Source organism: Bubalus bubalis, chromosome 1 (genome assembly GCF_019923935.1).
Source record: "Bubalus bubalis isolate 160015118507 breed Murrah chromosome 1, NDDB_SH_1, whole genome shotgun sequence".
NCBI classification, from domain to species: domain Eukaryota; kingdom Metazoa; phylum Chordata; class Mammalia; order Artiodactyla; family Bovidae; genus Bubalus; species Bubalus bubalis.
In genome coordinates, this window is record NC_059157.1 from 46,942,650 (window position 1) to 46,966,666 (window position 24,017).

Genomic DNA, 24,017 nt, shown 5'->3' on the forward strand with positions numbered 1-24,017 from the left:
CATCAGGGTCTTTTCCAATGAGTCAACTCTTCGCATGAGGTGGCCAAAGTACTGGAGTTTCACCTTTAGCATCAGTCCTTCCAATGAACACCCAGGACTAATCTCCTTTAGGATGGACTGGTTGGATCTCCTTGCAGTCCAAGGGACTCTCAAGAGTCTTCTCCAACACCACAGTTCAAAAGCATCAATTCTTCAGTGCTCAGCTTTCTTCACAGTCCAACTCTCACATCCATACATGACCACTGGAAAAAACATAGCCTTGACTAGATGGACCTTTGTTGGCAAAGTACTATCTCTGCTTTTGAATATGCTATCTAGGTTGGTCATAACTTTCCTTCCAAGGAGTAAGCGTCTTTTAATTTCATGGGTGCAATCACCATCTGCAGTGATTTTGGAGTCCCCCAAAATAAAGTCTGACACTGTTTCCACTGTTTCCCCATCTATTTGCCATGAAGTGATGGGACCAGATGCCATGATCTTAGTTTTCTGAATCTTGAGCTTTAAGCCAACTTTTTCACTCTCCTCTTTCACTTTCATCAAGAAGCTTTTTAGTTCCTCTTCACTTTCTGCCATAAGGGTGGTGTCATCTGCATATGTGAGGTTATTGATATTTCTCCCAGCAATCTTGATTCCAGCTTGTGCTTCTTCCAGCTGCGCTTTGCTGGAGCAGCAGTGAAGAAATACCCCACATCCAAGGTAAGAGAAACCCAAGTAAGACTGTAGGTGTTGTGAGAGGGCATCAGAGGGTAGACACACTGAAACCATAATCACAGAAAACTAGCCAATCTAATCACACGGACCGCAGCCTTGTCTAACTCAATGAAAGTAAGCCATGCCACGTGGGGCCACCCAAGACGGGAGAGTCATGGTGGAGAGGTCTGTCAGAATGTGGTCCACTGGAGAAGGGAATGGCAAACCACTTCAGTATTCTTGCCTTGAGAACCCCATGAACAGTAAGAAAAGGCAAAATGATAGGATACTGAAAGGGGAACTCCCCAGATCGGTAGGTGCCCAATATGCTACTGGAGATCAGTGGAGAAATAACTCCAGAAAGAATGAAGGGATGAAGCCAAAGCAAAAACAATACCCAATTGTGGATGTGACTGGTGATAGAAGCAAGGTCCGATGCTGTAAACAGCAATATTGCATAGGAACCTGGTTGAAGATGGTACTGCCCCCAATAGGCTAAAGATGGTACTGCCCCCATAGGCCAAAGATGGTACTGCCCCCCACAGGCTGAAGATGGTACTGCCCCACCAGGTTGAGGGTGGTACTGCCCCCCACAGGCTAAAGATGGTACTGCTCCACCTGCCCCCCACAGGTTGAAGATGGTACTGCCCCCCACAGGCTAAAGATGGTACTGCTCCACCTGCCCCCACAGGTTGAAGATGGTACTGCCCCCTACAGGCTGAAGGTAGTATTGCTCCCCACCAGGTTCAGGGTTGCACTGCACCCACCCCCCAACTCCAAATTCTTGGTTGTCATAATGACTGGACTGAACCAGGGCAGATGACTCGTAATATATGGGACAGAGAAGGGCTCACCTCAAATGTCAATAGCACCCCACTAAGAAATGATGACATTCCTAGAAACTGACAATTCTGCAGCAAGAATGGGGCATGTGACCTGAGATACACAGAATGACTGACGAAACAGACATAAGAACCAGTGAGGAAAGATGACAGGAACTGGCTTGCTTTGGATTTCAGCAATTCATTCTTCTGAATCTTCAAGTGTTACACAGTGTGGTTGGGAAGAAGCTCAGAGCCAGGAAACAGCAGGAAGTCCAGGGTGGATTTGGGCCATTGGTCCAAGAATCCCAGCTGCTGGGGCCAGTTCAGGGTGAACTGACATCTCCTACTTGTGGGGTCAGAGGGCATGAAAAGGCTGTGTGGCTCCCTACTCCAGGCGGCTCCAGCCTTCAGTCAGTCCACCCAACAGGCAGAGAAGTTTGGGACGTCAGTGCTGTGTGCGTCTGGTTTATTGGCCCCAACAAATCCCACCCTTCACTGCCCCCCCCTACTAGCCTGCCTGGAGAGAGAAGGATGGTCCAGATGACCTCTCCAGGACCCAGAACACAATGAAAAGTAAAGATTTTGGGGTGGGGTGAAGATTCATCTCAGCATTATGTGCCAACAATGCTGGCTTGGAACAGTCTTTTCCGCTACTGAACCAACCCATAGGATACTGTTTTAAAAATTCTTGCTGGTGAATGCCAGACCAAGAAAACCATTTAAGACTTGAAACAGGCGCTTTGAACTAAAAAATATCCTTCCTTTGAAATTTTAAAACTTAGAAAAACAAGAGAGCTTAAAAAGCAAACCGTTATTCAGAGTAGGGTAAGTGGAAAGGACATTTCAAATGAGAGGGTTTTCTTTAGGGGTGGAGGGACGTGGTCCTTCTCTCTTTTGGGAACCAGAATAAACATTCTGTGCTGACTTCCTTTCCCAGTGAAAAATGAGAGGGTAAAACACAGCAAGTAAGTTCCACGGACATCTCAGTGTGATGGAGGAACTTTTATAACTAACTAGAATCCACTCACAGCTGAAATAATATTGCAAATGACTTCAGGCAGTTAGAAATGATCCCCAATTACAACCCACATAAAATTCCTAATCTATGTGCTGTCCCTTATAGCTTCATGCAGTTACACACATTTGCAGAACAGAGAGAACCACAATGTTCCTCCCCGCCCCCCAGAAAGGATTCAAGTCTGGAATACTAGAGAAAAGTATCTTACCCCCAAAGATAATCTTGTCCCTTTAATGGGACATTGTTCACAGGGACAGCATAATCTAAATAAATTGCTTTATTACAAAAGTAATGCATGAACATACGCTTATTGTAAACAGTTCAAATGACATAGAAGGGTAAAAAGCGAGAGTTGTTCTCTCCAGAACCCCAATTATTCTACTTCCTTTTCCAACAGGGACCAGAATTCTTAAAACCAAACCAGGCCCCACAGCAAGCTGGCTACAGAGCAAAGCAAATAAACAGGCCTCATTCCTGTTATGAATGGGCCAAAATATACTATGAGACGGTCAATAAATATGCATTAAATTCCCCTTGAAGTCCAAGAGACACAGAAAGCAAGGCAATGTCCTTGTCCTCAAGGAAACTCACAGTTCTGGGGGAAACTTGATGTGAAAATTAAATATAAAATAGCAAGCAATAAAGAATGGCCTGTGGGCTGTGCCGATGGTGGAGGCTGCAGGAACTCAGAAAAGTAGATGTTCTCTGTCCTGTTGAAGGAAGGTTCTACGAGGACCTGATCATATGTGTGCCAGGTTTCCATATAGCTGGGGAGGAGGGGGGCATTATGCTGGGGCATGGGGCCAGAGTGCCAGGTAGATGCAGGGATGCTGCAAAAGATAAGCCAGGGGCGTGGGCAGGGTAGGAAGTAGATGAAGTGGGAAGTGGATTAAAGAGGTCGTAATGCCAGAGGGATCGAGAAAAGAGCAATATGGAAGCTTGGGCCCTGGTTTTTCATCTTTAAGGGAAAGGATCTACCGATATCTCTGAGGACCTTCAGCCCAAATCCTCTGGCTAAATGGCCCCAGGAAATTTCCCAGGTGGTCCACTGGTTAAGACTTTTTTCTTCCAATGCAGGGTATGTGGGTTTGATGCCTGGTCAGGGAACTAAGATCCCACATGCCACACAATAAAGCCAAAAAACTTTTAAAAATAATAATAATAAATAAAATGCTATTTGTGACCCCATGGACTGTAGCCTGCCAGGCTCCTCTGTCCACGGAATTCTGCAGGCAAGAATGCTGGAGTGGGTAGCTCTTCCCTTCTCCAGGGGATCTTCCCAATCCAGGGCTCAAACCCAGGTCTCCCACATTGCAGGGGGATTCTTTACCATCTGAGCTACCAGGGAAGCCCACCCCTCCCTACTTAAAAAAATTAATAAAAAAAAAAATAAATGGCCCCAGGTTCGGGGGCCAGTTAACCCAGTTTCTGGAGCTGGCATCTACACAGAAGGCATCTCCAGGGTTGGCCTGAGCAGAGGAAGTGGAAAAGCCACAGCCCTGGTGTCTCCTGCCAGGTGTTAGCTTAATTCCCTCCAGGCTACCTAGATCCTCCTAGGAAAATGAATCTAATCTAATGTCCTCCACCTCCAGGGCACAGTGGCATGTGTGAGGCAGCCCATCATGTAGGGAAGGCAGATGAAGCCCACAATGGATGGGTCGAAAAGAAGACTCTGTGATCAAAGCCGTTTTTCCTCGCCCTGCAGCTGATGTCAGCCCCTCCTCTCTGACCTGTGCTCTTATGCGTATGTGTTCAGTCACTAAGCCGCATTCAACAATTTGTGACCCCACGGACTGCAGCATGCCAGGCTTCCCTGTCTTTCACTGTCTCTCAGAGTTTGCTCAAATTCATGTTCATTGAGTGAGTGATGCCATCCAACCATCTCATCCTCTGTCATTCCCTTCTTCTTTTGCCTTCAGTCTTTCCTAGCATCAAGGTCTTTTCCAATGAGTCAGCTCTTGGAATCAGGTAGCCAAAGCATTGGAGCTTCAGTGTCAGTCCTTCCAATGAATATTCAGGACTGATTTCCTTTAGAACGGACTAGTTTGATCTCCTTGCAGTCCAAGGGACTCTCAAGAGTCTTCGCCAGCACCACAGTTCAAAAGCATCAATTCTTTGGCACTCAGCCTTCTTTATGGCCCAACTATCACATTTCCGTATATGACTACCGGAAAAACCATAGCTTTGACTGCATTTATGCGTTCACGGTATGACCGTAACTGTGCTTGATGCTGGGATTCAGTGATGAAGGAAGTAAGACAGGTGTTCGTCCTGCGGGAGCCTTGGTCCACTAGCAGCTGAGCCATCTCATCCACACTCTGATCTTTGCCAATGTGCAGTCATCTCGTAGAAGGCACCATGCACCTTGTCATCAACGCCTGAGACCTCAGAGTTGCAAATCCCTAAGATTGGATTTTTATGTGGGGGTCTAGAGATGCCAGGTGGACATGGAGGCCTGTAGCGAGAGTTGGGGAAAATTCCACCCAATGACACCAAAGCCCCGCCCTGGGATATGTCTAGCTGAGATCAGGCACCCTTCTCCAGCCTGTCCTGGGTATCCCCCACGGCCTTCGACTCAGCTGCACTCAGTCCCAATCCAGAATCTTAAAAGTCGCAACGTGGTTTCCAGATTAGCTTAATTCTCTCCCAAGAAGGAGAATCCAGCTCCATGGACTGCTAGGCAGTTTCATGACTGTTGAGAAGCAGTGAAAATCAAATTACTCTCAGGGATAAGTCATCTCTTTATTTTGCATCAAGAACTTTAGTAATTTTTTTTCTAATCAAAGGCATATCAGTCATGACTTTATAACTAACGCTGGAATTCCTGGCACGCTGTCAAGCGCCCCACTGGTCTGCACTTGTTAGCTCATTCCTGGCCTCTTTAATGTCACCCACCATCCTTATTTCCCTTTCTTTCTGAGTTCCTGCTTTCAATGTGCGCCATCATGCAGTATTTTAGGGGTCCTTGGTGTTGTCATTATTTAGTTGTTAAGCCGAGTCTTACCCTTTTGTGACCCCATGGATGATAGCCAGCCAGGCTCCTCTGTCCCTGGGATTTTCCAGGCAAGAATACTGGAGTAGGTTGCAATTTCCTCCTCTAGGCATCTTCCTGACCCTGGGATCGAACCCACATCTCCTGCCTCTCCTGCACTGGCAGGTGTATTCTTCCCACTGAGCCTCCTGGGAAGCCCTTAGGGGTCCTTACTAGCCACCTTAAATAAATCCTTTGGGTACACAAGGCAGATTAAGGTATTGGAAGTACAAACACACTTTTATTGCAGTATGATGAAGGAGGCTGTGGTTTTGCTTAGAGGGATCTAGGAATATTTTTCAGAGGAGGAGGAATTCAAGTTGGGCTTCATTGGGCAAAAGGGTGGGTGGGTAGGAGTCAGGGAACATAGAGAGGGAGCCATCAGTGAAAACAGGGGTAAGAGTGGGGTGGTGGGGCCAGGAAGCAAGTGAGGAAGAGGGAAGCAGAGGCTGGGGTACCAAGAGGGAAGGAAAGTTAGCATGGATGCTACTCTGAGCCACACGGTTCCAAGCACAGTTCATGGACTCACGGAATCCTCCCCAATAATCCTATGTGCTAGCTACAGCTGGTATACCCCCTTGAACAGATAGGGAAATGGAGGCACAGAGATGTTAAGGAACTTGGCAGAGCCTCTGTTAATAAAAGGCAGAGGGAATCCGACCCCCGTGTTCTTGGTCCTGATCACTCTGCCTCTCGCCTTGGTGGAACGGTGATGCGTCAGTCAGCCGGACTGCTGGAACAAAGACGGGGCGGCTTAGACCACAGCCATGTGTTGTCCCACAAGTCTGGAGGCTGGAAGTCCAAGATCAAGATGTGATCGAGTCTTGGCCGGCCGTCTTCTCCCCGTGTCCTCACATGGACTGTCCTCTGTGTGCCCTCATCCCTGGCGACTCTTGGTGCCCAGAAGTCTTCTTATTAAGGACACCAGTCAGATTGGATGAGGGCCCATGCTGATGGCCGCATCTTAATGAGCCTTTAAAGGCCCCATCTCCAAATACAGTCATATTCTGAGGCATGAAGGATAAGAGTATGCGCTTCAACATGTGCATCTTGGAGCCACGTTTCAGCTCCTAGTAAGCGGGGAAGTGCGGTCCAGGGGGCTCTGGATGAAAGAGTGAGGCACCTGCGCTTTGTCGGTGGGGGGTGGCTGTGCGGGTCTTGTGTGCAGGCTCTCTCTAGCTGTGGGGAGCTTTCTCTTCATTGTGATGCACACGCCTCTCGTTGCGGTGGCTTCTCATTTCAGAGCACGGGCTCTAGCGTACGAAGACTCAGTAGCTGTGGCACATGGGCTCAGTTTCTCCATGGCGTGTGGAATCGTCCTGGTTAATCAAAACCATGTCTCCTGCATTGGCAGGTCAATTCTTAAGCACTGGACCAGCAGGGAAGCCCAGTGCGTGCACTCACATCTTTGGCTGGGCGCTCAGGAAGGTCTGGCTGTACTTTGGGAGGGGCACTGCAGCAGCTACAAGAAGGATGCAGGCGGGTCGTGGCTCTTGAGTTTGGCTGCACATCAGAATCACTGAAGAAGTGAAAGTGAAAATCGTTCAGTTGTGTCCGACTCTTTTCGACCCCATGGACTGTAGCCCGCCAGGCTCCTCTGTCCATGGAATTCTCCAGGCAAGAATACAGGACTGGGTTGTCATTTCCTTCCCAGAGGATCTTCCCAACCCAGGGATCAAACCCAGGTCTAGCGCATGGCAGGTGGATTCTTTATCATCTGAGCCACCAGGGAAGCCCAAGAATACTGAAGTGGGTAGCCTATCCCTTCTCCAGGGGATCTTCCCAACCCAGGGATCAAACCCAGGTCTCCTGCATTGCAGGTGGATTCTTCACCAGCTGAGCCACCAGGGAAGCTCAGAACCACCTAAGGAGACTTTAAAAAAGCCCAGTGTCCGTGCTGTACCCCAGATCCACCAAATCCTACTGGATGGGGTGCGACCTAGGTGTCCATAACTTGCGAAGCTTTCAAGGGGTTCTGATGTGCAGCCAAGAGTGAGGACCACGCCATGATGGGAAGCTTGCCTGGAAACAAGGCGCCTGGTGTGGAAAGGGAGCAAGATTCAGAAACTAGATCTGTTCAGGCACATGCCAGATGAGGGTGGCCACAACCACTGAACCGAATGCAGCCCAAGGCAGGTCACTCAGGGCACTTGTCCAAGGAGACGTGATGGCCGTGACCACAGAATGCCATCCTCTGAGGCCATCCGCACGCCGGAGTCCAGAGAACCTTCAATGCTTCGTTTCCGGAGACCACACTGCCACCACCTGCCTCCAGCACCAGGGCCAGAGCTTGAAAGGTCACTCTGCTTGATGCCCTCATTTTATGGATGAGACAGTGGAGTCCAGAGACAGATGAAGATCAGGAATAAAACTTCTGCCATCAGGAATAACTTTTTGCTCTTGCTGTCTTGGGAAATGCAGACTCACCAGGAAATCATGAGCTTGTAAAAGAGCAGGTCTGAGAGTGGTCCATACCCGTGGCTCTCCCAGTCCATTCCCAGATAGCCCAGTTGAGAGGAGACTCCCGTCCTTGGAGCCGGAGACTGCTGGGGGCCAGAGGCAACCATGCTGGGTCAAGGCAGCTGGTCCCAGGTTGACCAGTCCCAGGGAAACTCCAGCCCAGAGGCAGCTCTGGACACCGGACCAGATCAGGGTGGTCCATGGACAGCTGGGGACTTCTCACCGCGACGGAACTTTCTTCCCAAGGGTCTAAGAACAGCCTGGTCCCCTGCGGTCCTCCTAACTTGGCCAACTGACCCCGCCAGAACACAAGAGACCACCTGAGCCCGTGACATCTCTTGCTCATTTGTCAGCAACGGCAGAGAGGCACCCAGGTCCCTGCTTTCATGGAGCTTCCATTCTAGTGGAGGGGAGACAGAAAACCAAACACAGAATCAATACATAGTATTCAGGATGGTATAAGACTGATGAGTAACAAGTCTCACAATTAAGAAGCTCATTGCCTGGTCTAGGGACTTCTCCTGCGGATTTATCCTTTCAACAGTGGTGCTTCCCCAGACACAGCTGGTGCGCTGTTCTAAGCCACATGCAGCGGGGAGACTGGACACTGGGGAGGGGGCTTTTCTTTCTCTCCAGCCTTTCTGGGCAGGAAGGAGTGAGCCTACAGAACAACAGAGTGGAAACAGGACTGTTCACCCTGGACACTTCCTAAGCAAGGCACTCTGGGTGATACCCAGGTGGAGAGATAGGTTCCACCTCCAGTTTCTAAGCTGACAGGGAGGACTTAGTGTCAGGCAATACTAAATACAAAGGCAGCACCCACTGCTATTGATTCACATTTGTAGGTCTTCATGGGATAGGGCCTGGCTCCCGAGAAGCTCACAGTCTAAGGAGGGAGTGTCTGTTTGTGCATCAGTCTCCATCCACTCAGTTTAGGTACAACAAGTGACTGGGATTCAGCAAAATGCTCAGACATGGCGGGTGAGTGGAGCTGGCCAAGGCAGCAGAGAAAGAAGGGGTGGAGGCAGGCAAACAGCTGGGGAAGATGGGGTGAAGGCTTTCAAGCCAAGGCCCACCAGTGGCTTCAGCTTCATGCAAGAATCTTGGAGAGCGTGGTGATAGAAGGTCTGGTTAGGTGAGACTCAATAGGCAAAAGGAAGGGCTGGATGATGGGAATCCGTCGACTGAAGCCTGAGCACCACCTCCCACTGGATGTGCAGGCGCACAGAGCCCTGGAAGGAAGACGAAGCTCAGGGAGGTTGACTTGCGCCATGTCCAAGGCAGAGAAAGCCTCCACATCCATGCCATCTCCCAGCCACGATGCCACAGTGGGGACCGGTGATGAAAGCAGACCTCTCCATCACGTAATCTGGAAGTCAGATGAAAGGGTTTTCCAGAGAGCGAGCTGGAAACCCACTGGGGCATCAGAAGCCTGAACTTCTGTTTAGGGTTAGCGTGGTGATCCCAAAGGTGGCTGAAAGAGCTAGAAAGAACATTAGACCATGAGGCGGCAGATCAGCCTGGGACTCCACCTCTTTAAGCACCAGCGTCTCCTCCCGGAAGCCAGAGTGGCCACAGCCCCTGCCCCTAAAACCCGTTTTGATGTCAGAAACCTGGAAGGTTTTTAGGTTAACAGCAGTCACCTAATGCTGGTCCTGTCAGCAGATCAGAAAGGAAGGCCCTGGTTGGGGAAGGCTGAGCACAAATGGGCAAATAGGTGGGACTAGGAGATCCAAGCAGTCCATCCTAAAGGACATCAGTCCTGGGTGTTCATTGGAAGGACTGATGTTGAAGCTGAAACTCCAATACTGTGGCCACCTAATGCAAAGAGCTGACTCATTTGAAAAGACCCTGATGCTGGGAAAGATTGAGGGCGGGAGGAGAAGGGGACAACAGAGGATGAGATGGTTGGATGGCATCACCGACTCAATGGACATGAGTTTGGGTGGACTCCAGGAGTTGGTGATGGACAGGGAGGCCTGGTGTGCTGCAGTCCATGGGGTCACAAAGAGCCAGACTCGACTGAGCGACTGAACTGAACTGAAATGAGGAGAGAGTTGGGCCAGGTGAGGGCCTCACATGGGTGGGAGAAGGAAGTAGGATCAAGCAGGGCCTCACAGATCAAATGCAAGATTTAGGACGCCATCCCAGGAGCACTGGGACACCCCTGGACAATTTTAAGCAAAAATAGTTGCATGCGTATGTGTGTCCTAACATTTACTTATTTATTTGGCTGCCTCTGGTCCTCATTGCGTCATGCAGGAGTCTTCACTGCTGGATCTGGACTCTCTAGTTGCAGCGCCTCGGCTCCAGAGTGCACTAGCTCAGTCGTTGCAACATGTGGGCTTAGTTGCTCCGAAGCATGTGAGATCTCAGTTCCTCAAGGGATCGAACCCACATCCCCTACATTTTGAGGTGGATACTTAACTACTGGACCACTGGGGCGACTCCAAGTTGTTAGGTTCTCAAAATAACTCTCTGCCTGTGGTATGCAGAAGAGGCTGGAAGACGGGAAGCAGGGAGCAGGTACCAGGTAGAAGACTCGTGTGTCTTTATGAAAGGAGCAGGAGAAATCCATCAGCCCTCAGGGCCTTTGCACCTGCCATTCCTGGGGCTTAGATTGCGCTCGCCCTTAAGGCTTGCCTGCCGCCCTCCATGCCCTCTGATCTTCCGCCACCTGTCGCCTCTTCAGAGAAGCCACGTGCTCCAACCCTGGCCCTCCGGCACACGCAGCCCATTTCAGCCACCACCGACTGCAATGATTCTGAAACGAGTCTGCTCCTCCTCCCGCTCCTGCAAGCTTCAGGAGCACAGGTGCCTCGTCTGCTGGGGTTCTGCTGAGCCCAGTCTCATCACCTGGATCTGTATTCCTCAGCCAATATTCCCCAGGAAGGAGCAGCAGGAGAGGAGCTGTCTGCTAGAGATCGCAGGCAGGCTCATCTCAAGGGTGGCGTCCTGAGCCTTTGATACAGCGGTCGGGAGGTGGGTGGGGAGGAAGAGGACAGACAGATGTCCTTCTGCCCCTTGACGATGGGGCGCAGGTAGGGGGAAGGTTAGTGCCAGAGATCACATCAGTGGAGGATTCAGACTTTGGGGTTCTTCTCATGGGGGCCTCAGGACTCCAAGGTAATGCCCCAGAGAGGAGGCAGAGAGGGTCTTCTGGCTGCGCCTCTGCTGCTGAGGCCGGAGGGTCAGTGAGCAGGGCAGAGGTTCCCAGGCCCAAAGATCCAGATCCTGAGAAACACAGGGAGGCAGAAGGGAATTAACCTCCTGTCTTCAAGCGTGCTGGGGGCGGCTGCTCAGGAGACGGTACCGCGGGGAAGCACCCCCTAGGGACACACATTCCTTAGCCAAGCCGCATGGTTGCTTTAAAAAAAGTATCGAGCTTCTGGCATGTTTGGGGGCCAAACGTTCCAGTCTCTGCTGGCAAGAGAACACAAGGCCGCAGAACGCAGGGATGAGAAATAAAGGACCCAGTGACTCAATGCCTGTGTGACAGGTTTATTGTGGTGCGCCGCCTGGGCCTGCCAACCAAGTCCACAGATGTGACATTTGAAAGCCGCATGCATTCCACGGGCTCTGTTGGCCTCCCCACTGCCAACCAGCCGTGTGAAATCCGGGGCAGCTTCTCCCCCTCTGCTAGGAGGGCTGCTGAGGCTGGGGCCCAGGGCCTGGGTGTCCCTGCATGTTTAGAGAGCACGGGAAGGTGTCAGGGAAAAAAAAAAAAAAAGCTGCTGGCTTCGACATGGGTGGGCCTCCCACTGACACAGAGGGGGCCCCCGCTCTGCACACACGTGAATGAGGCAGTCTGACAGTTTTCGGGGAAGCTGTCCAAGCTCTCTGAAATCCCCATCTGCAAAAGCATGTTTTCCGAAAAGTCTTAAAATGCACACAATCAATAGGCTGCCTGAGTTGAATGCAAGAAAGCAGGAAGTCAGTTAAATGCATTCCGTGATTCTCACCAACCAGGCACAAATGCCTCTTCTCCCAGCAATGGTAACAACAAGGCTAATATCTACCGGGAGCTTAATATCTGCTAGGTGCTATTGTGATCTTTCCATCTGGACATGAGGAAACTGAAGCACAAAGAGGATTAAGTAATCTGACCGTGACCACACAACCCGTAAGAGGCATAGCTGGGATTCAAACACGCGCTGACCTGCCATCTTGTACTGCTTCCTAGCCTCTAAAAGGGCCCAGGATACAGTTATGTGGCTCCCCCATGCTCCCCTCTTCTATCTCCCCAGAGGAAAATAAAACATTCCAGGGAATCCCCGATGGTGCAGTGGTTCGAGTGGCTCAGTGGTAGAGAACCCACCTGCCAACGAGTCGGGAAGATCCCTCGAGAAGGAAATGGCACCCCACGCCAGTATTCTAGCCTGGGAAATCCCATGGACAGAGGAGCCTCGTGGGCTATAGTCTATGGGGTCGCAAAAGAGTCGGACCCGACTTAGTGACCAAACAATTACAACCAGTGGTTTTGCTTTCATTGCCGTAGACTGTTTCAATCCCTGTTTGGGGAACTAAGATCCCCTAAGCCACACAGTGCAGCCAAGAGAAAAGAAAAGGAAAGAAAAGCAAGTTTTCCAAAATTTTAAAAGAAATGGAGCCAAATATTACACTAATATTGTAGATAAGTTGTGTTATTATATACGGCAGGAATGAAAGGCAAGGAATGAAAATTGAGAAGCTAGGCTGGGCACAGAGCAAGGAGGGCAAGGCTGTCTTTGGAAAATCCGCCTGCAGTTGGGGTGAGAAGGACTAAAGGCTGAAGAAGCCAGTGGCATCTCGAGCCTGTGTGTTGAAGGGGTTCGGATCCTTCCCTCCCATGGAGCCCCAGCCAGGGGAGGACCACACAAGGGGAAGGGGAACTGGTTCTCCATCTTTCCACAGATGCAGCCCCTGATGAAGAGAAGGCGGGCGGCTCTGAGGCCCTGGCAGAGATGGGGCTGCTTTCTCAAAATCACCATGTGAGAGAGGAGCAGAAGGTGAATCCGGGAGCTGCCTTTGAGAATGCGACTACAGCTCCCGGACCCTCAGCGCCTTCAGCTGCAAACTGCAGGCTGGATGCCCAGTGCTCTCCAAGATTCCAGCCTCACCGACTAATCTACCTGCCACCACCCTGGCCCTTTCCTGTGAGGGGAGCCGGGACTGCAACAGAGTGGACTGGTGTGCATGCAAGCATGGGGCAGGGCCCGAGGGACGAAAGGACAGCTTGGGCCTTGTAAGCAGAGTCACGTTACGCGATACTGAGTGGCTACGCAATACTGAGTGGCATAGCATCCTCCAGGAACAATGGCAGCTCCTCCTCCTGGGTCTGTTAGGAGAAGCTACATCTAGAAGATGCTCTCATTTTTAAAAGCACTGAGAGGGTAACAGGCAGGAAGGCCAGAGGTTCCCAAGTGGCAGGCGGTAATAAACTGCACGTGGCAGATCTTTTTTTTTTTTTTTCCCTTCTCTACACAAGATGAAAAGAGGCTTCTTTTAATTCTGTGTTAAGGACATCTGGTTCTGCCTTGAGCTAACCAATGTATTTTTCTTATGGAAATGTTTTTCTTAAGCTACGTTAATGAAACTATGTATTTGCTTTGCAATTTGCCTTTCTTCAAAATGGTTCTGCCTAAGACTAACTTTTTTTTCTTTTCTCAAACCTTGGGCTGCTAACGGCTCAACAAACCAGTATTCCTGTCAATTGTTTTATGGCCAGGGTGGGGAATGACACGTCTTGTGCCATCCTATCTCAAAATTGCCTATTGTGGAGGGGCCTGGTGAAACTCCCTCAGCCTTGAGGTGTCTCTCTCATCTGATTAATAGCTTTCTAACAGACATAAAACACCTCGCTAAAAACTAGCAAGGGGGCACTCTTTCTGTCCCCTTCTGACGTCTATGTCAGAAGCTTTCCCTATCTCTATTATACTTTAACAAAACTTTGCTACACAAAAAGCTCCAAGTAGTCAAGCCTCGTCTCTGACCCCGGATCAAAATCCTCTCCTCCAGAGGTCATGAATCCTAGCTCAACACAGGGCTTGCAGCAGCAACCTTTCAATATGATGGGCTGGGTCAAAAGGAAGGGACACTTCCTCTTTTGAGGCTCTGACACTGTGTGCCAAGCAGATGTGGGAACAGCAGCCGTCAGCCTCTGCCAGAATCTTTGATAAAGTTATACTTGTCTGCTTGCTGGTGGTACTGTGACCAAGCTGCTGATGTGGGCGTTTAACTTATCTGTAAATCCCAGTCTCTCTGTGTCTGTCACACACACACACACACATCCAGCCTGTTGACAACATAAAATAACATTGTTGCTGCTGCTGCTAAGGCGCTTCAGTCGTCTCCGACACTGTGCAACCCCATAGACGGCAGCCCACCAGGCTCCCCGGTCCCTGGGATTCTCCAGGCAAGAACACTGGAGTGGGTTGCCATTTCCTTCTCCAATGCATGAAAGTGAAAAGTGAAAGTGAAGCCGCTCAGTCGTGTCCGACTCTTAGTGACCCCATGGATTGCAGCCTACCAGGCTCCTCCGTCCATAGGATTGTCCAGGCAAGAGTACTGGAGTGGGGTGCCATTGCCTTCTCCAAAATAACACTGTAGCATGCTTAACAGGAAGTTGTATTGACACAACAATTTTATGGCTGATTCTCATCTTCTACAAACAACACAAATTTTTGTGACTCAAGTTATATTATCTTTAAAAAAAAAGCCTGAGTTTTCAATTCAAAGAACAGAACCTTCTTAAGAGGCAACGGAAACTTCTGAAATGGAATTGCCACACACCCAGGAAAACATTCTGGAAGTCTGCTTTTTATGTGTGGTGTTTTCTTAAAGAAAGCCCCAACAGAGGCCTGGCTGCAATGAGATATTCACATGGAGCTGTTGTGATCCTTGACTTTATTATGTTTCTCTATCCTACCAGATCCAAAACATCAGACATTTCTAAGAAAGGGCTATTTTTCTGGACAGTCCTGGAACCGCTGGCATTCCATGCAGTTTCCATAAAAAATTCTCTTGGGTTATTTTGGGAATGAAAAAGAATGAATAGGATTAACTTATCACTTTGCTAGAAGGGAAAATGAATATTCACTGTCCTTCAGAAGTGATGTTCACTCCACCAGGAAGCAGGACTGAGTGTCAGGCCCGTTCCCCAGCTGAGACCAGGGCTGGCACGGAGACCAGGCAATGCCCCAGCATCCCTGGTCCTCAGCCCCCTTCACCCACCACTGATGGAGTGGCTTCAGGAACAGCACCTGCCAAGGAGACTTGCTCTGGGGAAGCTCACGCCTAAAAGGGAAGGCAGACAGCAGGGTCTCCTCTCCAGCGGGGGTGGATTGTGTGAGAACCTGAACTCAGCGCTTTCCTGTTTCACTAATCCCTGGAACCACCCATTCAACAGGCTTTCTTGAGCACCTGCCCTACAGCATGTCTGGTTGTATGAGTGTACTAGGTTGAGTCACATGCAATTGCTGTTTTATAGGTAAGAAGAATACTGGCAAATGTTTCATATGGGTAAACTGCTTCGATGGGCTTCCTAAACAAGGGTTAGCAGGTTTTTCTTCTGGTGGCACCCGAGAAGGTGGCTGTGGTTGTTGTTCAGTCATTAAGTCATGTCTGACTCTGTGGCCCCATGGACTAAAGCATGCCAGGCTTCCCTGTCTTTCATGATCTCCTGGAGTTTGCTCGGACTCATGTCCATTGAGTTGATGAGGCTGTCTAACCATCTCATCCTCTCAACCAGAAAAGAACTCACCAAGCATTTGTCTGTTCACCCGCTAGCAGGGAACATGAGCTGGGTCTAGACCGCTGTAAGACAGGTTAGTTTTCCCTACCCATGATGTGCTGTTGCCATAGTAATCCTGCTCAGTTTGCGAGGAACCGCAGAGGACCAGTTACCACTTGGTAGGGGATCTGGGCCTGCCCTTTTTTCCTCCAGAACAGAGTGGACATGCAATGACATAAAGCTCTGTAACCTTACAAGGGAATGAATCCTTCCTTTAGACTGGCTTCTCCCAGACATCGTTTTAAGCAGAGGCAGCCTGGAGCGTGGGCCACGTGGCCACCTTCAGCTCTGTGGGTTCTGCTCTGCACAGCAGAGGCAGCCAGACACAGAAAAGCAAGTCAGAACTGCGAAACCAAGGCCCTCTCATGTGTCCATGTGCCTCTGGGGCAAAATTGTACCTCGAGTTCAGTCGTAAAAATATTCACCCAGAGCAACCAGGGGAATATTGCCCACAGCAGCCAGAGGGATGAGAGAGACCAGGCTTTCTCAGCCCTGGCACTGGTGACATGGGACCATGCTCACTGCGGGGGCCGTCCTGTGCATTGCAGGGTCTTCAGCAGCAACCCCCGCCTCTACCCACCAGAGGCTGTCATCTTCCTTCCCTCTGGTTGAGAAGCCCAGGCTCAGAAGGACACTATGATCAAATGCAAACTGCATCATCTGTGAGGGGGAAGAGCAAGATTCCTGGGGACAAACCTGTGTCAACACAGCCTAAGAGGGTTGATCTACAGACAGGGGGATGGAGAGAGAGAGTTGTGGAGAGTATTATCGTGGATTACCCACCTTGACAACTGCATCTCTGCTAGCCAAAACTCAAAGCTGGAAACACTGACTTATTTGGGTGAAGGGGGCGGGGTGGGGGGTGGGAGCAGGTGGTCCTGGACAAGAGACAGGGCTTTGCTGACCAAGGGGGTGGGTGGGGGGCAGTGATGGGGATCTCTCCCTGCACCTTGGGGCCCCTGTATGACACTTCTGCCTCAAAGAGCCCCTTCTCTTCCCAGCTTCATCCGGCTCCTTCTCATCCTTAGGTCTCCCTTCTTTCTGGAAGGGTTCCCTGATCTCTCCCTGCGGCTGCCCTTCCCAAACGCTGGCTTTGGATGTCCTCCTCAGGGTCACCTGGCACCCGTTAGCTCTCCTGGCACAGAATGCATCAGCTTCTCTCTCTCACACACACACACACCCCTCATATACTTATGTACATATATGTATGCAGCAGTTTGGTTTTCTGCTTGTTCTTCCCATTAGAAAGTGAACTCCATGACCCAGTCTTCACTGATGGAGCAGCACTCTCTGCCCCAGAACCCAGAGCAGCGTCCACACCTGGTAAGTCTCTCCCCGCAACTATTTGCTGAACTGATGAAGGAACTCACTTTTCCACTGAATGGCAGGGGAGGACCAATAAGCGAGGTTCCTGAACGGATTCAAGCCCGTGGCTGTCGTAGCCAACAGTTTCATCAGGGTGTACACCCGTCTGTTTCTGCAAATTCAACTGGAGTTTGCAAAGCAGATACAGATGGCAAACAATAGCATGGAAGATGTGAAAGTTTCAGTATTTACTTACATCTGTCAGCTCAACAGACCCTTCTGTGATACACCTTTTGGGCAAATGCGTGGTTCTCGGAGTCACATCGCTCACCTGTGGTATCAATAGCACAGACTGAAAGCCCGATGAGAGAGCTAAGCTCAGAGTTGAATTGCCGTCTCTTTTTCCTGTTTTTGGCTGCACCATGCAGTGTGCAGGATCTTAGTTCTGGACCAGGGATCGAACCCCTGCCCCTCACAGCGGCAGTGTGATGGCTTAACCACTGGACCACCAGGAAAGTCCCAGGAGTTCTATTCTTCAAAGTCAGTATTAGGAAGGGCACCTGTCTGCATGTTGATCAGGGAGGGGCGGGTAGCAGGGTAAGAGCGAGGGTCCCCATGGCATCTGTAGCATAATGGACATGTGGGCAGCAGGCCACCTGCTCAGGTCTAGTCTGGCTGGTTCCCCATCACCACTGCCACCTTCCAACATCAAGAACACAGAGACATTTCCGTCTAACTTTTATATGAAGAATTTAATTATCTATACACATAACTAATTCAAAAGGTTGTATTACAGTTGTTAAAGCCGCAGGTTTATATATTTATATATTTTACATTCATATCCATGAAAATACTGACGCGCCAGCGAACGAGGTGGTGTCCTCGTTCTCGGCACCGTGTGAGTGGAGAAGGACCGCTACACAATGGCCAGCACAGAGTCCCCAAGGGGACAGACGTAAAACAGAAGATCGCTACTGTTAAAAAGTCATTAGTAGAACCGCTAGGCTGTGCTTGAGGCTCCCTGCCCCCCGCCCCGTTTTCTGTGCTGTCAGCAACGGCGTTTTTATTGAGAGCTTCCAACTAGTGTTTAAAAGACACACATGGCTTCAGCTACAACATCCAACACATCAACGGACCATGAGCTCCATTTCATATTAACCTGTAGAAATTCCACAGTCTAGTTAAAAAATGTAAACATTGGAAATTAATTGCAGGGAGACTCCTATACATTCTTTCTTGTCAAGAAAATTACTTGTTTGAAATCGTCATTCCATGAAGTCACTGGAATAAAACTTGGTGTAACAGAGACTAAGGCGAGATTGTAGATACTGTTGACCGTGACAACCTCAAAGGTATCGTCTACGGATTTATGGTATGAAAATATGCAAAATTAAAAACCCCAAACAGAAAACACCAACTCAACCAGATAAATCTGAGACCGAACAAAAACACACATGCTTTCTCATGGGGCTACAAGGTCACTGTGCAAAATAAAATTAATGCAATGTGATTAGAGCATCATACAAGGTAATAGCTTTTGCCATGGAAAGAACTAATTTCATATGTACAGGATGTATTATTACATGCTCAGCAAGGTACATCTGATACACACAAACAAGCACAAAACACCTTCTGTTTAATTGGCCTCATTCTACACGTCTTTAAAACAGATATACTGAACTCCTCTGTACTTCTACAGTAGGGGGCAACAAACCCAAACTACACAATTTAGTTGATAACACTGGACAGAATGAAAAACAAAAAATACATCAAGTCTCAGATTTATGGACATTTGGAAACATTTTTTTAATAGCACATGCAGCATTCCTTGATAGTGGGTCTTTTTGCAAAACCAAAATAGCAAAGAAGTCATTCATTTTTTTTTTTTATTAAAAGGCTAAAAGATTTATTGAAAAATAATTTGAAAACTATTGAAAGCACCTGTGCAAAGGTGGGGGGAAGTCAATTTGAGTCACTAGGAAAGCCACAAAAGGACCCACTACCCTGTGTATTTTTGTAATTTTTTGCTTCTATCTCTGCAAGTAATAACTCAACATTGTCATCACATGCAACTAAGGTAAAATGAGGTAAACTGCTCTGCAGTGAGTTCTTCTACTCAGAAGGCAGTAGGTGATCATGCTGGAAGTCACATGATCAAGGCTGCATCTCCCATCATCCCTCGGGGCAGTGATATGGGATAGTGGGTCTCTTTGAGGACTTTCAAGCCTGAGGGGGGGGTGGACAACATATGATTCCTAGAAAAAGGAGGAAAACAACACATAAGCAAAACAAAACAATGAGCAAAATTCAAGCTAGGAAAATGAGTCAGGCATGTAAAACAGCATGGTGCCAAAATGATTAAAAAGGAAAAAAAAAAGAAAAAGGGGGGGAGGGGAGGGAGGGGACATGCTACAGAAGGAATGATTTTTAAAACCAAAAACAAAAAAACCAACAAAACGAAAACCCCACGAGATAAAAGTCTTGCATTACAAGGAAGGTCTTCAAAGAGACTGTTGCGAATGCAGCAATGGTCTAGCTAAGTTCCGCAAACAAAGCTCGGCAGAATCAGAGCAATGCTGCATGTTTCACCGTGAGACGCCAGAGAGGAGAGGCAACCGGGCGGCCGGGGCACTTACATTGCTGGCTGGGGTCCGTGTCCGTGGTCAGCTTCACGTAGTTGGACGGGAAGAGCCCCACCTGCCCGTGGACTTCACCCTTCCACCAGTCGGGGTCCTCCTTGTTGAGGACATTGATGACCTGGCCCTTGCTGAAGGCCAGCTCGTCGTCGTTCTGCGCGGTGTAGTCGTACATCCCGATCACCTGGCACACTGCGGGAGACAGGCCCGGTGAGCGGGAGGGGGCGCAGGCTGCCTGAGGCTCTCTGGGCCTCCCGTGTCCCGACCTCCTTGCCCGAAGAGGGTAGAGCTACCTGGAGGGCTCTGAGGGCTCTAAGTGTGGGCAGTGGAAGAAGCTGGAGGGCTGGGGACCAAGACAACAGCAGAAATGGCAGGCCTCGCCTTTAGTTCCCATCCTGTCTTCCTCTTTCAGGTGTTCCGCTGTCTGCAGAAAACAGCTCTCCCATAGGGAGAGCTACCAGGGAATCATTTCTGTTTGAGGGTGGTGATGTTCCTTCAGGATGCTGACTCGGAATGCTAGCCCATCTGCACACACAGCTGTGGATCATGTGGACTCGAACCCAGCTCTTTTTTTCCCTTTTCTGATTTTTTGTTGGCTTGTTTTTTGTTGTCTGTTTTTTTAAGGTGGAAGGTGATTACCAGCTGACCTCCAAAAAGTTCAACTCTTGTGCTCAGCTGTATCCGACTCTTTGCGACCCCATGGACTGTGGCCTGCCAGACTCCTCTGTCTGTGGGATTTGACAGGCCAGAATGCTGGAGTGGGTTGCCTTTTCCTTCTCCAGGGGATCTTCCCGACCCAGGGATCAAACCCACGTCTCCTGTCTCTTGCGTCTCCTGCATTGGCAGGCAGATCCTTTACCACCAGCACCACCTGGAAAGCTCTTAGTGAAAAGGAAAACCAGTGCCTTATTCTGCTGTGCTTTTGTGTCTCAGAATCTTGTCTCCAAGAAGCAATTTCCACATTTAAGGACAATTCTCCTTTTCTCATTTTCCCTCAAACCTACAGGAGGTTACACTGTTTTTATTCCCTGGCATTTTTACACTTCAGAGAAGTCTGCCTAGGTAGGTGTTACCCCTGTTCATCTTTCCTGACCAACCTGTATACAGGCTCAGGCTTTAACGATGTTCCAGCTAATCCCATCCCCTTGGCAAACAATTTCTGTGGGTTTTAACCAACCTGATGAAGGGCATGCCACTAGGCCTCCCCAAGGGAGAGGAGACCCAGTGGGCACCACACCCCTCTGCCCACAAGAGAGGCCACGGCTCAAGCACAGGGGCCCAGCTGGGGTCAGCAATCAGTCACAAAGTTGACCAATCCTTTCATTTCTTGCAAAGGCTGCCAGGTTTTGATCTGATTTCACTGGGGATGTACAGCACAGACATTTAGCCACAAGGTTCTGGAAGGAAAAGCCTGTGTTTTCCACAAATACCACCCAAGATTCCATTAATGGCTTAAAGACCCAAGCAGAAGTCGGCTTCCCTTATCTCACCCTCTCACACATTACCGAAGCATCTAATTTGGTCTCTTCAATCAGAAGATAGCCAACCATCTCAGCTGCAGGGCCCTCTGTTCCCTCTTGGTCCCTTTAGGAGAGCGTGTATAACATCCTGCCCATTAAGCGAAGCCCCTCTGTTCACAGGAAATGTCACAGGGGAGCTATTTCAGTCTTTACTGAGCAGCACATGACAGCCAATAGACCCCTGTGGCCTCTCGGCTCAATCTCCTGACCTATTTAGACCCCGGCCATTTATTTTTAGGAGGCCCTTTCTGTCTCTCCCCAACCCCCACTGCCGCCCCAGCCCAAATCCCAATTTAAATAGTTGGAAGGAAATCAAGAGAAAAATCTGGCTTCAATAGCACAGCATTCAGGGCCCCTTTAGGAAGCCAGTTCCAACAAGGAGTCTGTTGTACCCAGCACAGCAAAGCTGCTTAGATATTTGGTCCTTTTGAAAAACATATTCCTTATCACATTCGTGGGGTATCAGCCCCCCCAAGTACAAGAGGCGGTTACAGCCGATGTGAAAGACAACTTCTGCCACTCCACGAGAGAAGTGAGTGGGAGGGCTACCAGGAAGCACAGACCATTTTCTGAGCAGAGTGTAAACCGCTCACCTGTTGGGAAAGCTGTTGGCTTTGGTGGGTCTGTTGGAGTGATTTTGCTCGTCCCAGGGCTTAAAAGTTTGACGTAATTAGCAGGAAACCAGCCTATCTGGCGCTTTTTCCCACGTGCCTAATAATAAAAAAAATTACATTAAAATGTTTCAAAGCTTCATCCTCTTTCATGGTGTAGTTTGCTTCCGAACATGGTGTGCTTATGCCAAGCTTGCTGCTGCTGCTGCTAAGTCGCTTCAGTCGTGTCCGACTCTGTGCGACCCCATAGACGGCAGCCCAGCAGGCTCCCCCGTCCCTGGGATTCTGCAGGCAAGAACACTGGAGTGGGTTGCCATTTCCTTCTCCAATGCATGAAAGTGAAAAGGGAAAGTGAAGTCACTCAGTCGTGTCCGACTCTTAGAAACTCCATGGACTACAGCCCACCAGGCTCCTCTGTCCATGGGATTCTCCAGGCAAGAGGACTGGAGTGGGGTGCCATCGCCTTCTCCGTATGCCAAGCTTACACATAACTAAAACAGAATATCATCAATAGACTCGATGGATTGCTATATTACAAAATGAAAACACCATAGCTGAAATTCAAATTGTGGCAGCCGTTGGTCGGCAAAGCCTGGAGTGTTTTCCTACGAGGCCGATGGTGTGGGTCACGGTCAGAGGAAAGTGCTGCACTTACAGGACAGAAAAGCCTGCTCGCTGAATAGCTCGCAGATGTCAATTTCAGGTCGGGCAGAGATTATGGTTTATGCCAACGTTATATATGGATTTTAGGAATAATAATAATAATAATAATGGCAGCAACATGTACTGGGAGCTTCTTATGAGCTAGGCCTGTGTTAAACATCTATCATACATGTACCTACACAACAATTCCAGAAGAATACTACTACTACAATTTCCATTTCCCATGTCCCACTTTCGCTATTCCCAGTTCTCAGACAAAAAGAGTAAGGCTCAGAAAAGTTAAGCGATAACCTCAATGTTACAGGCTAGTTAATGGCAAGCCAAGATTCACACTCGCATCTATGATCTTATGGATATTAACTGTACCAGATGAGTCATGTTTCCCACTGCCAGTCCTTTCTCCTTCACTTTAATCTAATTCAACACAAAATCCATTCATTGAGAGCTTACATGCTGGGAGTTGCTGGAAATGGACAGTATGTGACTTGAAGGAACTTATAATAAAGTTGGTGAACCAAGACTTGTAATCCTGACATAATTCTAAGAGACAAAGACTCTAATTAGGGATGTCATAACTACCCTTCTGCACACCAGGAGCAGAGAGTTCAGAACAACTTACAGGGCACACATGCATGCCTCCCCTCTAACCTAGTCCCAAAATAAGAAAATAAAATTCAGAGAAAAGGAAGCTTTCCATACCTCACCCTTACCCTCTTATCTGATTCAATTTGTCGTGAAGGATACTTCTGGGTTACTTTCAGAACGTAGATCAGATTTCACTTTCTTTGTGGTCTGATAGATTTTATGCCCTTGGCTCAAGGACTAAAGCTTTTATCTTCACACTGAACCCACCCATGGTTGAAGCCACTTCTTTAAAAGGTCCCCCAGGTTCATCTATCTGGTATACACTGCCGTGGGGCTCACAGAGACACCACCATTTCCTGCATCTGTGCAGTTTCCCAAGGGCAGAACACAGAACTCACTGGCAACTTCTATTTTTCTTTTAAAAATAATTTCTGTTATTTTTTGGCCGTGCCTCGTAGCATGCAGGATCTTAATTCCTTGACCAGGGATTGAACCCATGTCACCTAAGGGGAGGTGCGGAGTCAACCACTGGAACACCAGATGATGTTCCCAATTTCTTCATCCGTGTAGTCGCAGAAGACAAAGTCTGGTGAGAGCACCAGAAGCCCTCCTGGGCAGACAACTGAGGGTTGCAAGGACCCTCTCAAGACTCTTTCGCATAAGGTACTAGGAGTGAGAGGATGAAAAAATATGGTTTCTGCCCTCAAAGAGTTGATAACCTACATGAAGAAGAAACATGCATGGGAAGCTAAGTAATAGTATTGGCATCAATACTAAATGTCAAGAGAGGCTCAGGCATAGGGGCCACCATGGTTCATGGGAAGATGTCACCTCGGGTAGGACGGTCATAGAAAGCTTCTGGAAGAAGTGGGATCTGGCCAGCTCTTGAGGAAGGAGGCGGGA

General features: G+C 49.0%; 1 protein-coding gene across 11 annotated transcripts in view; it reads right to left on the minus strand.

Moving 5' to 3' along the window:
• The window catches only part of ITSN1 (intersectin 1), a 249,074-nt gene that overhangs the window by 45,297 nt on the left and 179,760 nt on the right, over positions 1 to 24,017 (minus strand). For 9 of the 11 annotated variants that reach the window (XM_025281353.3, XM_044939433.2, XM_006048225.4 and 6 more), the window contains 2 exons: positions 21,849 to 21,966; positions 19,736 to 19,927 (listed from right to left, as the gene is read on the minus strand). In XM_025281353.3, the coding sequence (XP_025137138.1) occupies positions 19,736 to 19,927; positions 21,849 to 21,966 (310 nt within the window). Of the gene's footprint in view, positions 1 to 7,386; positions 8,424 to 17,832; positions 19,355 to 19,735; positions 19,928 to 21,848; positions 21,967 to 24,017 lie in introns of those variants that run through there. The other 2 variants (XM_044939438.1, XM_044939437.1) reach the window with 2 other exon arrangements.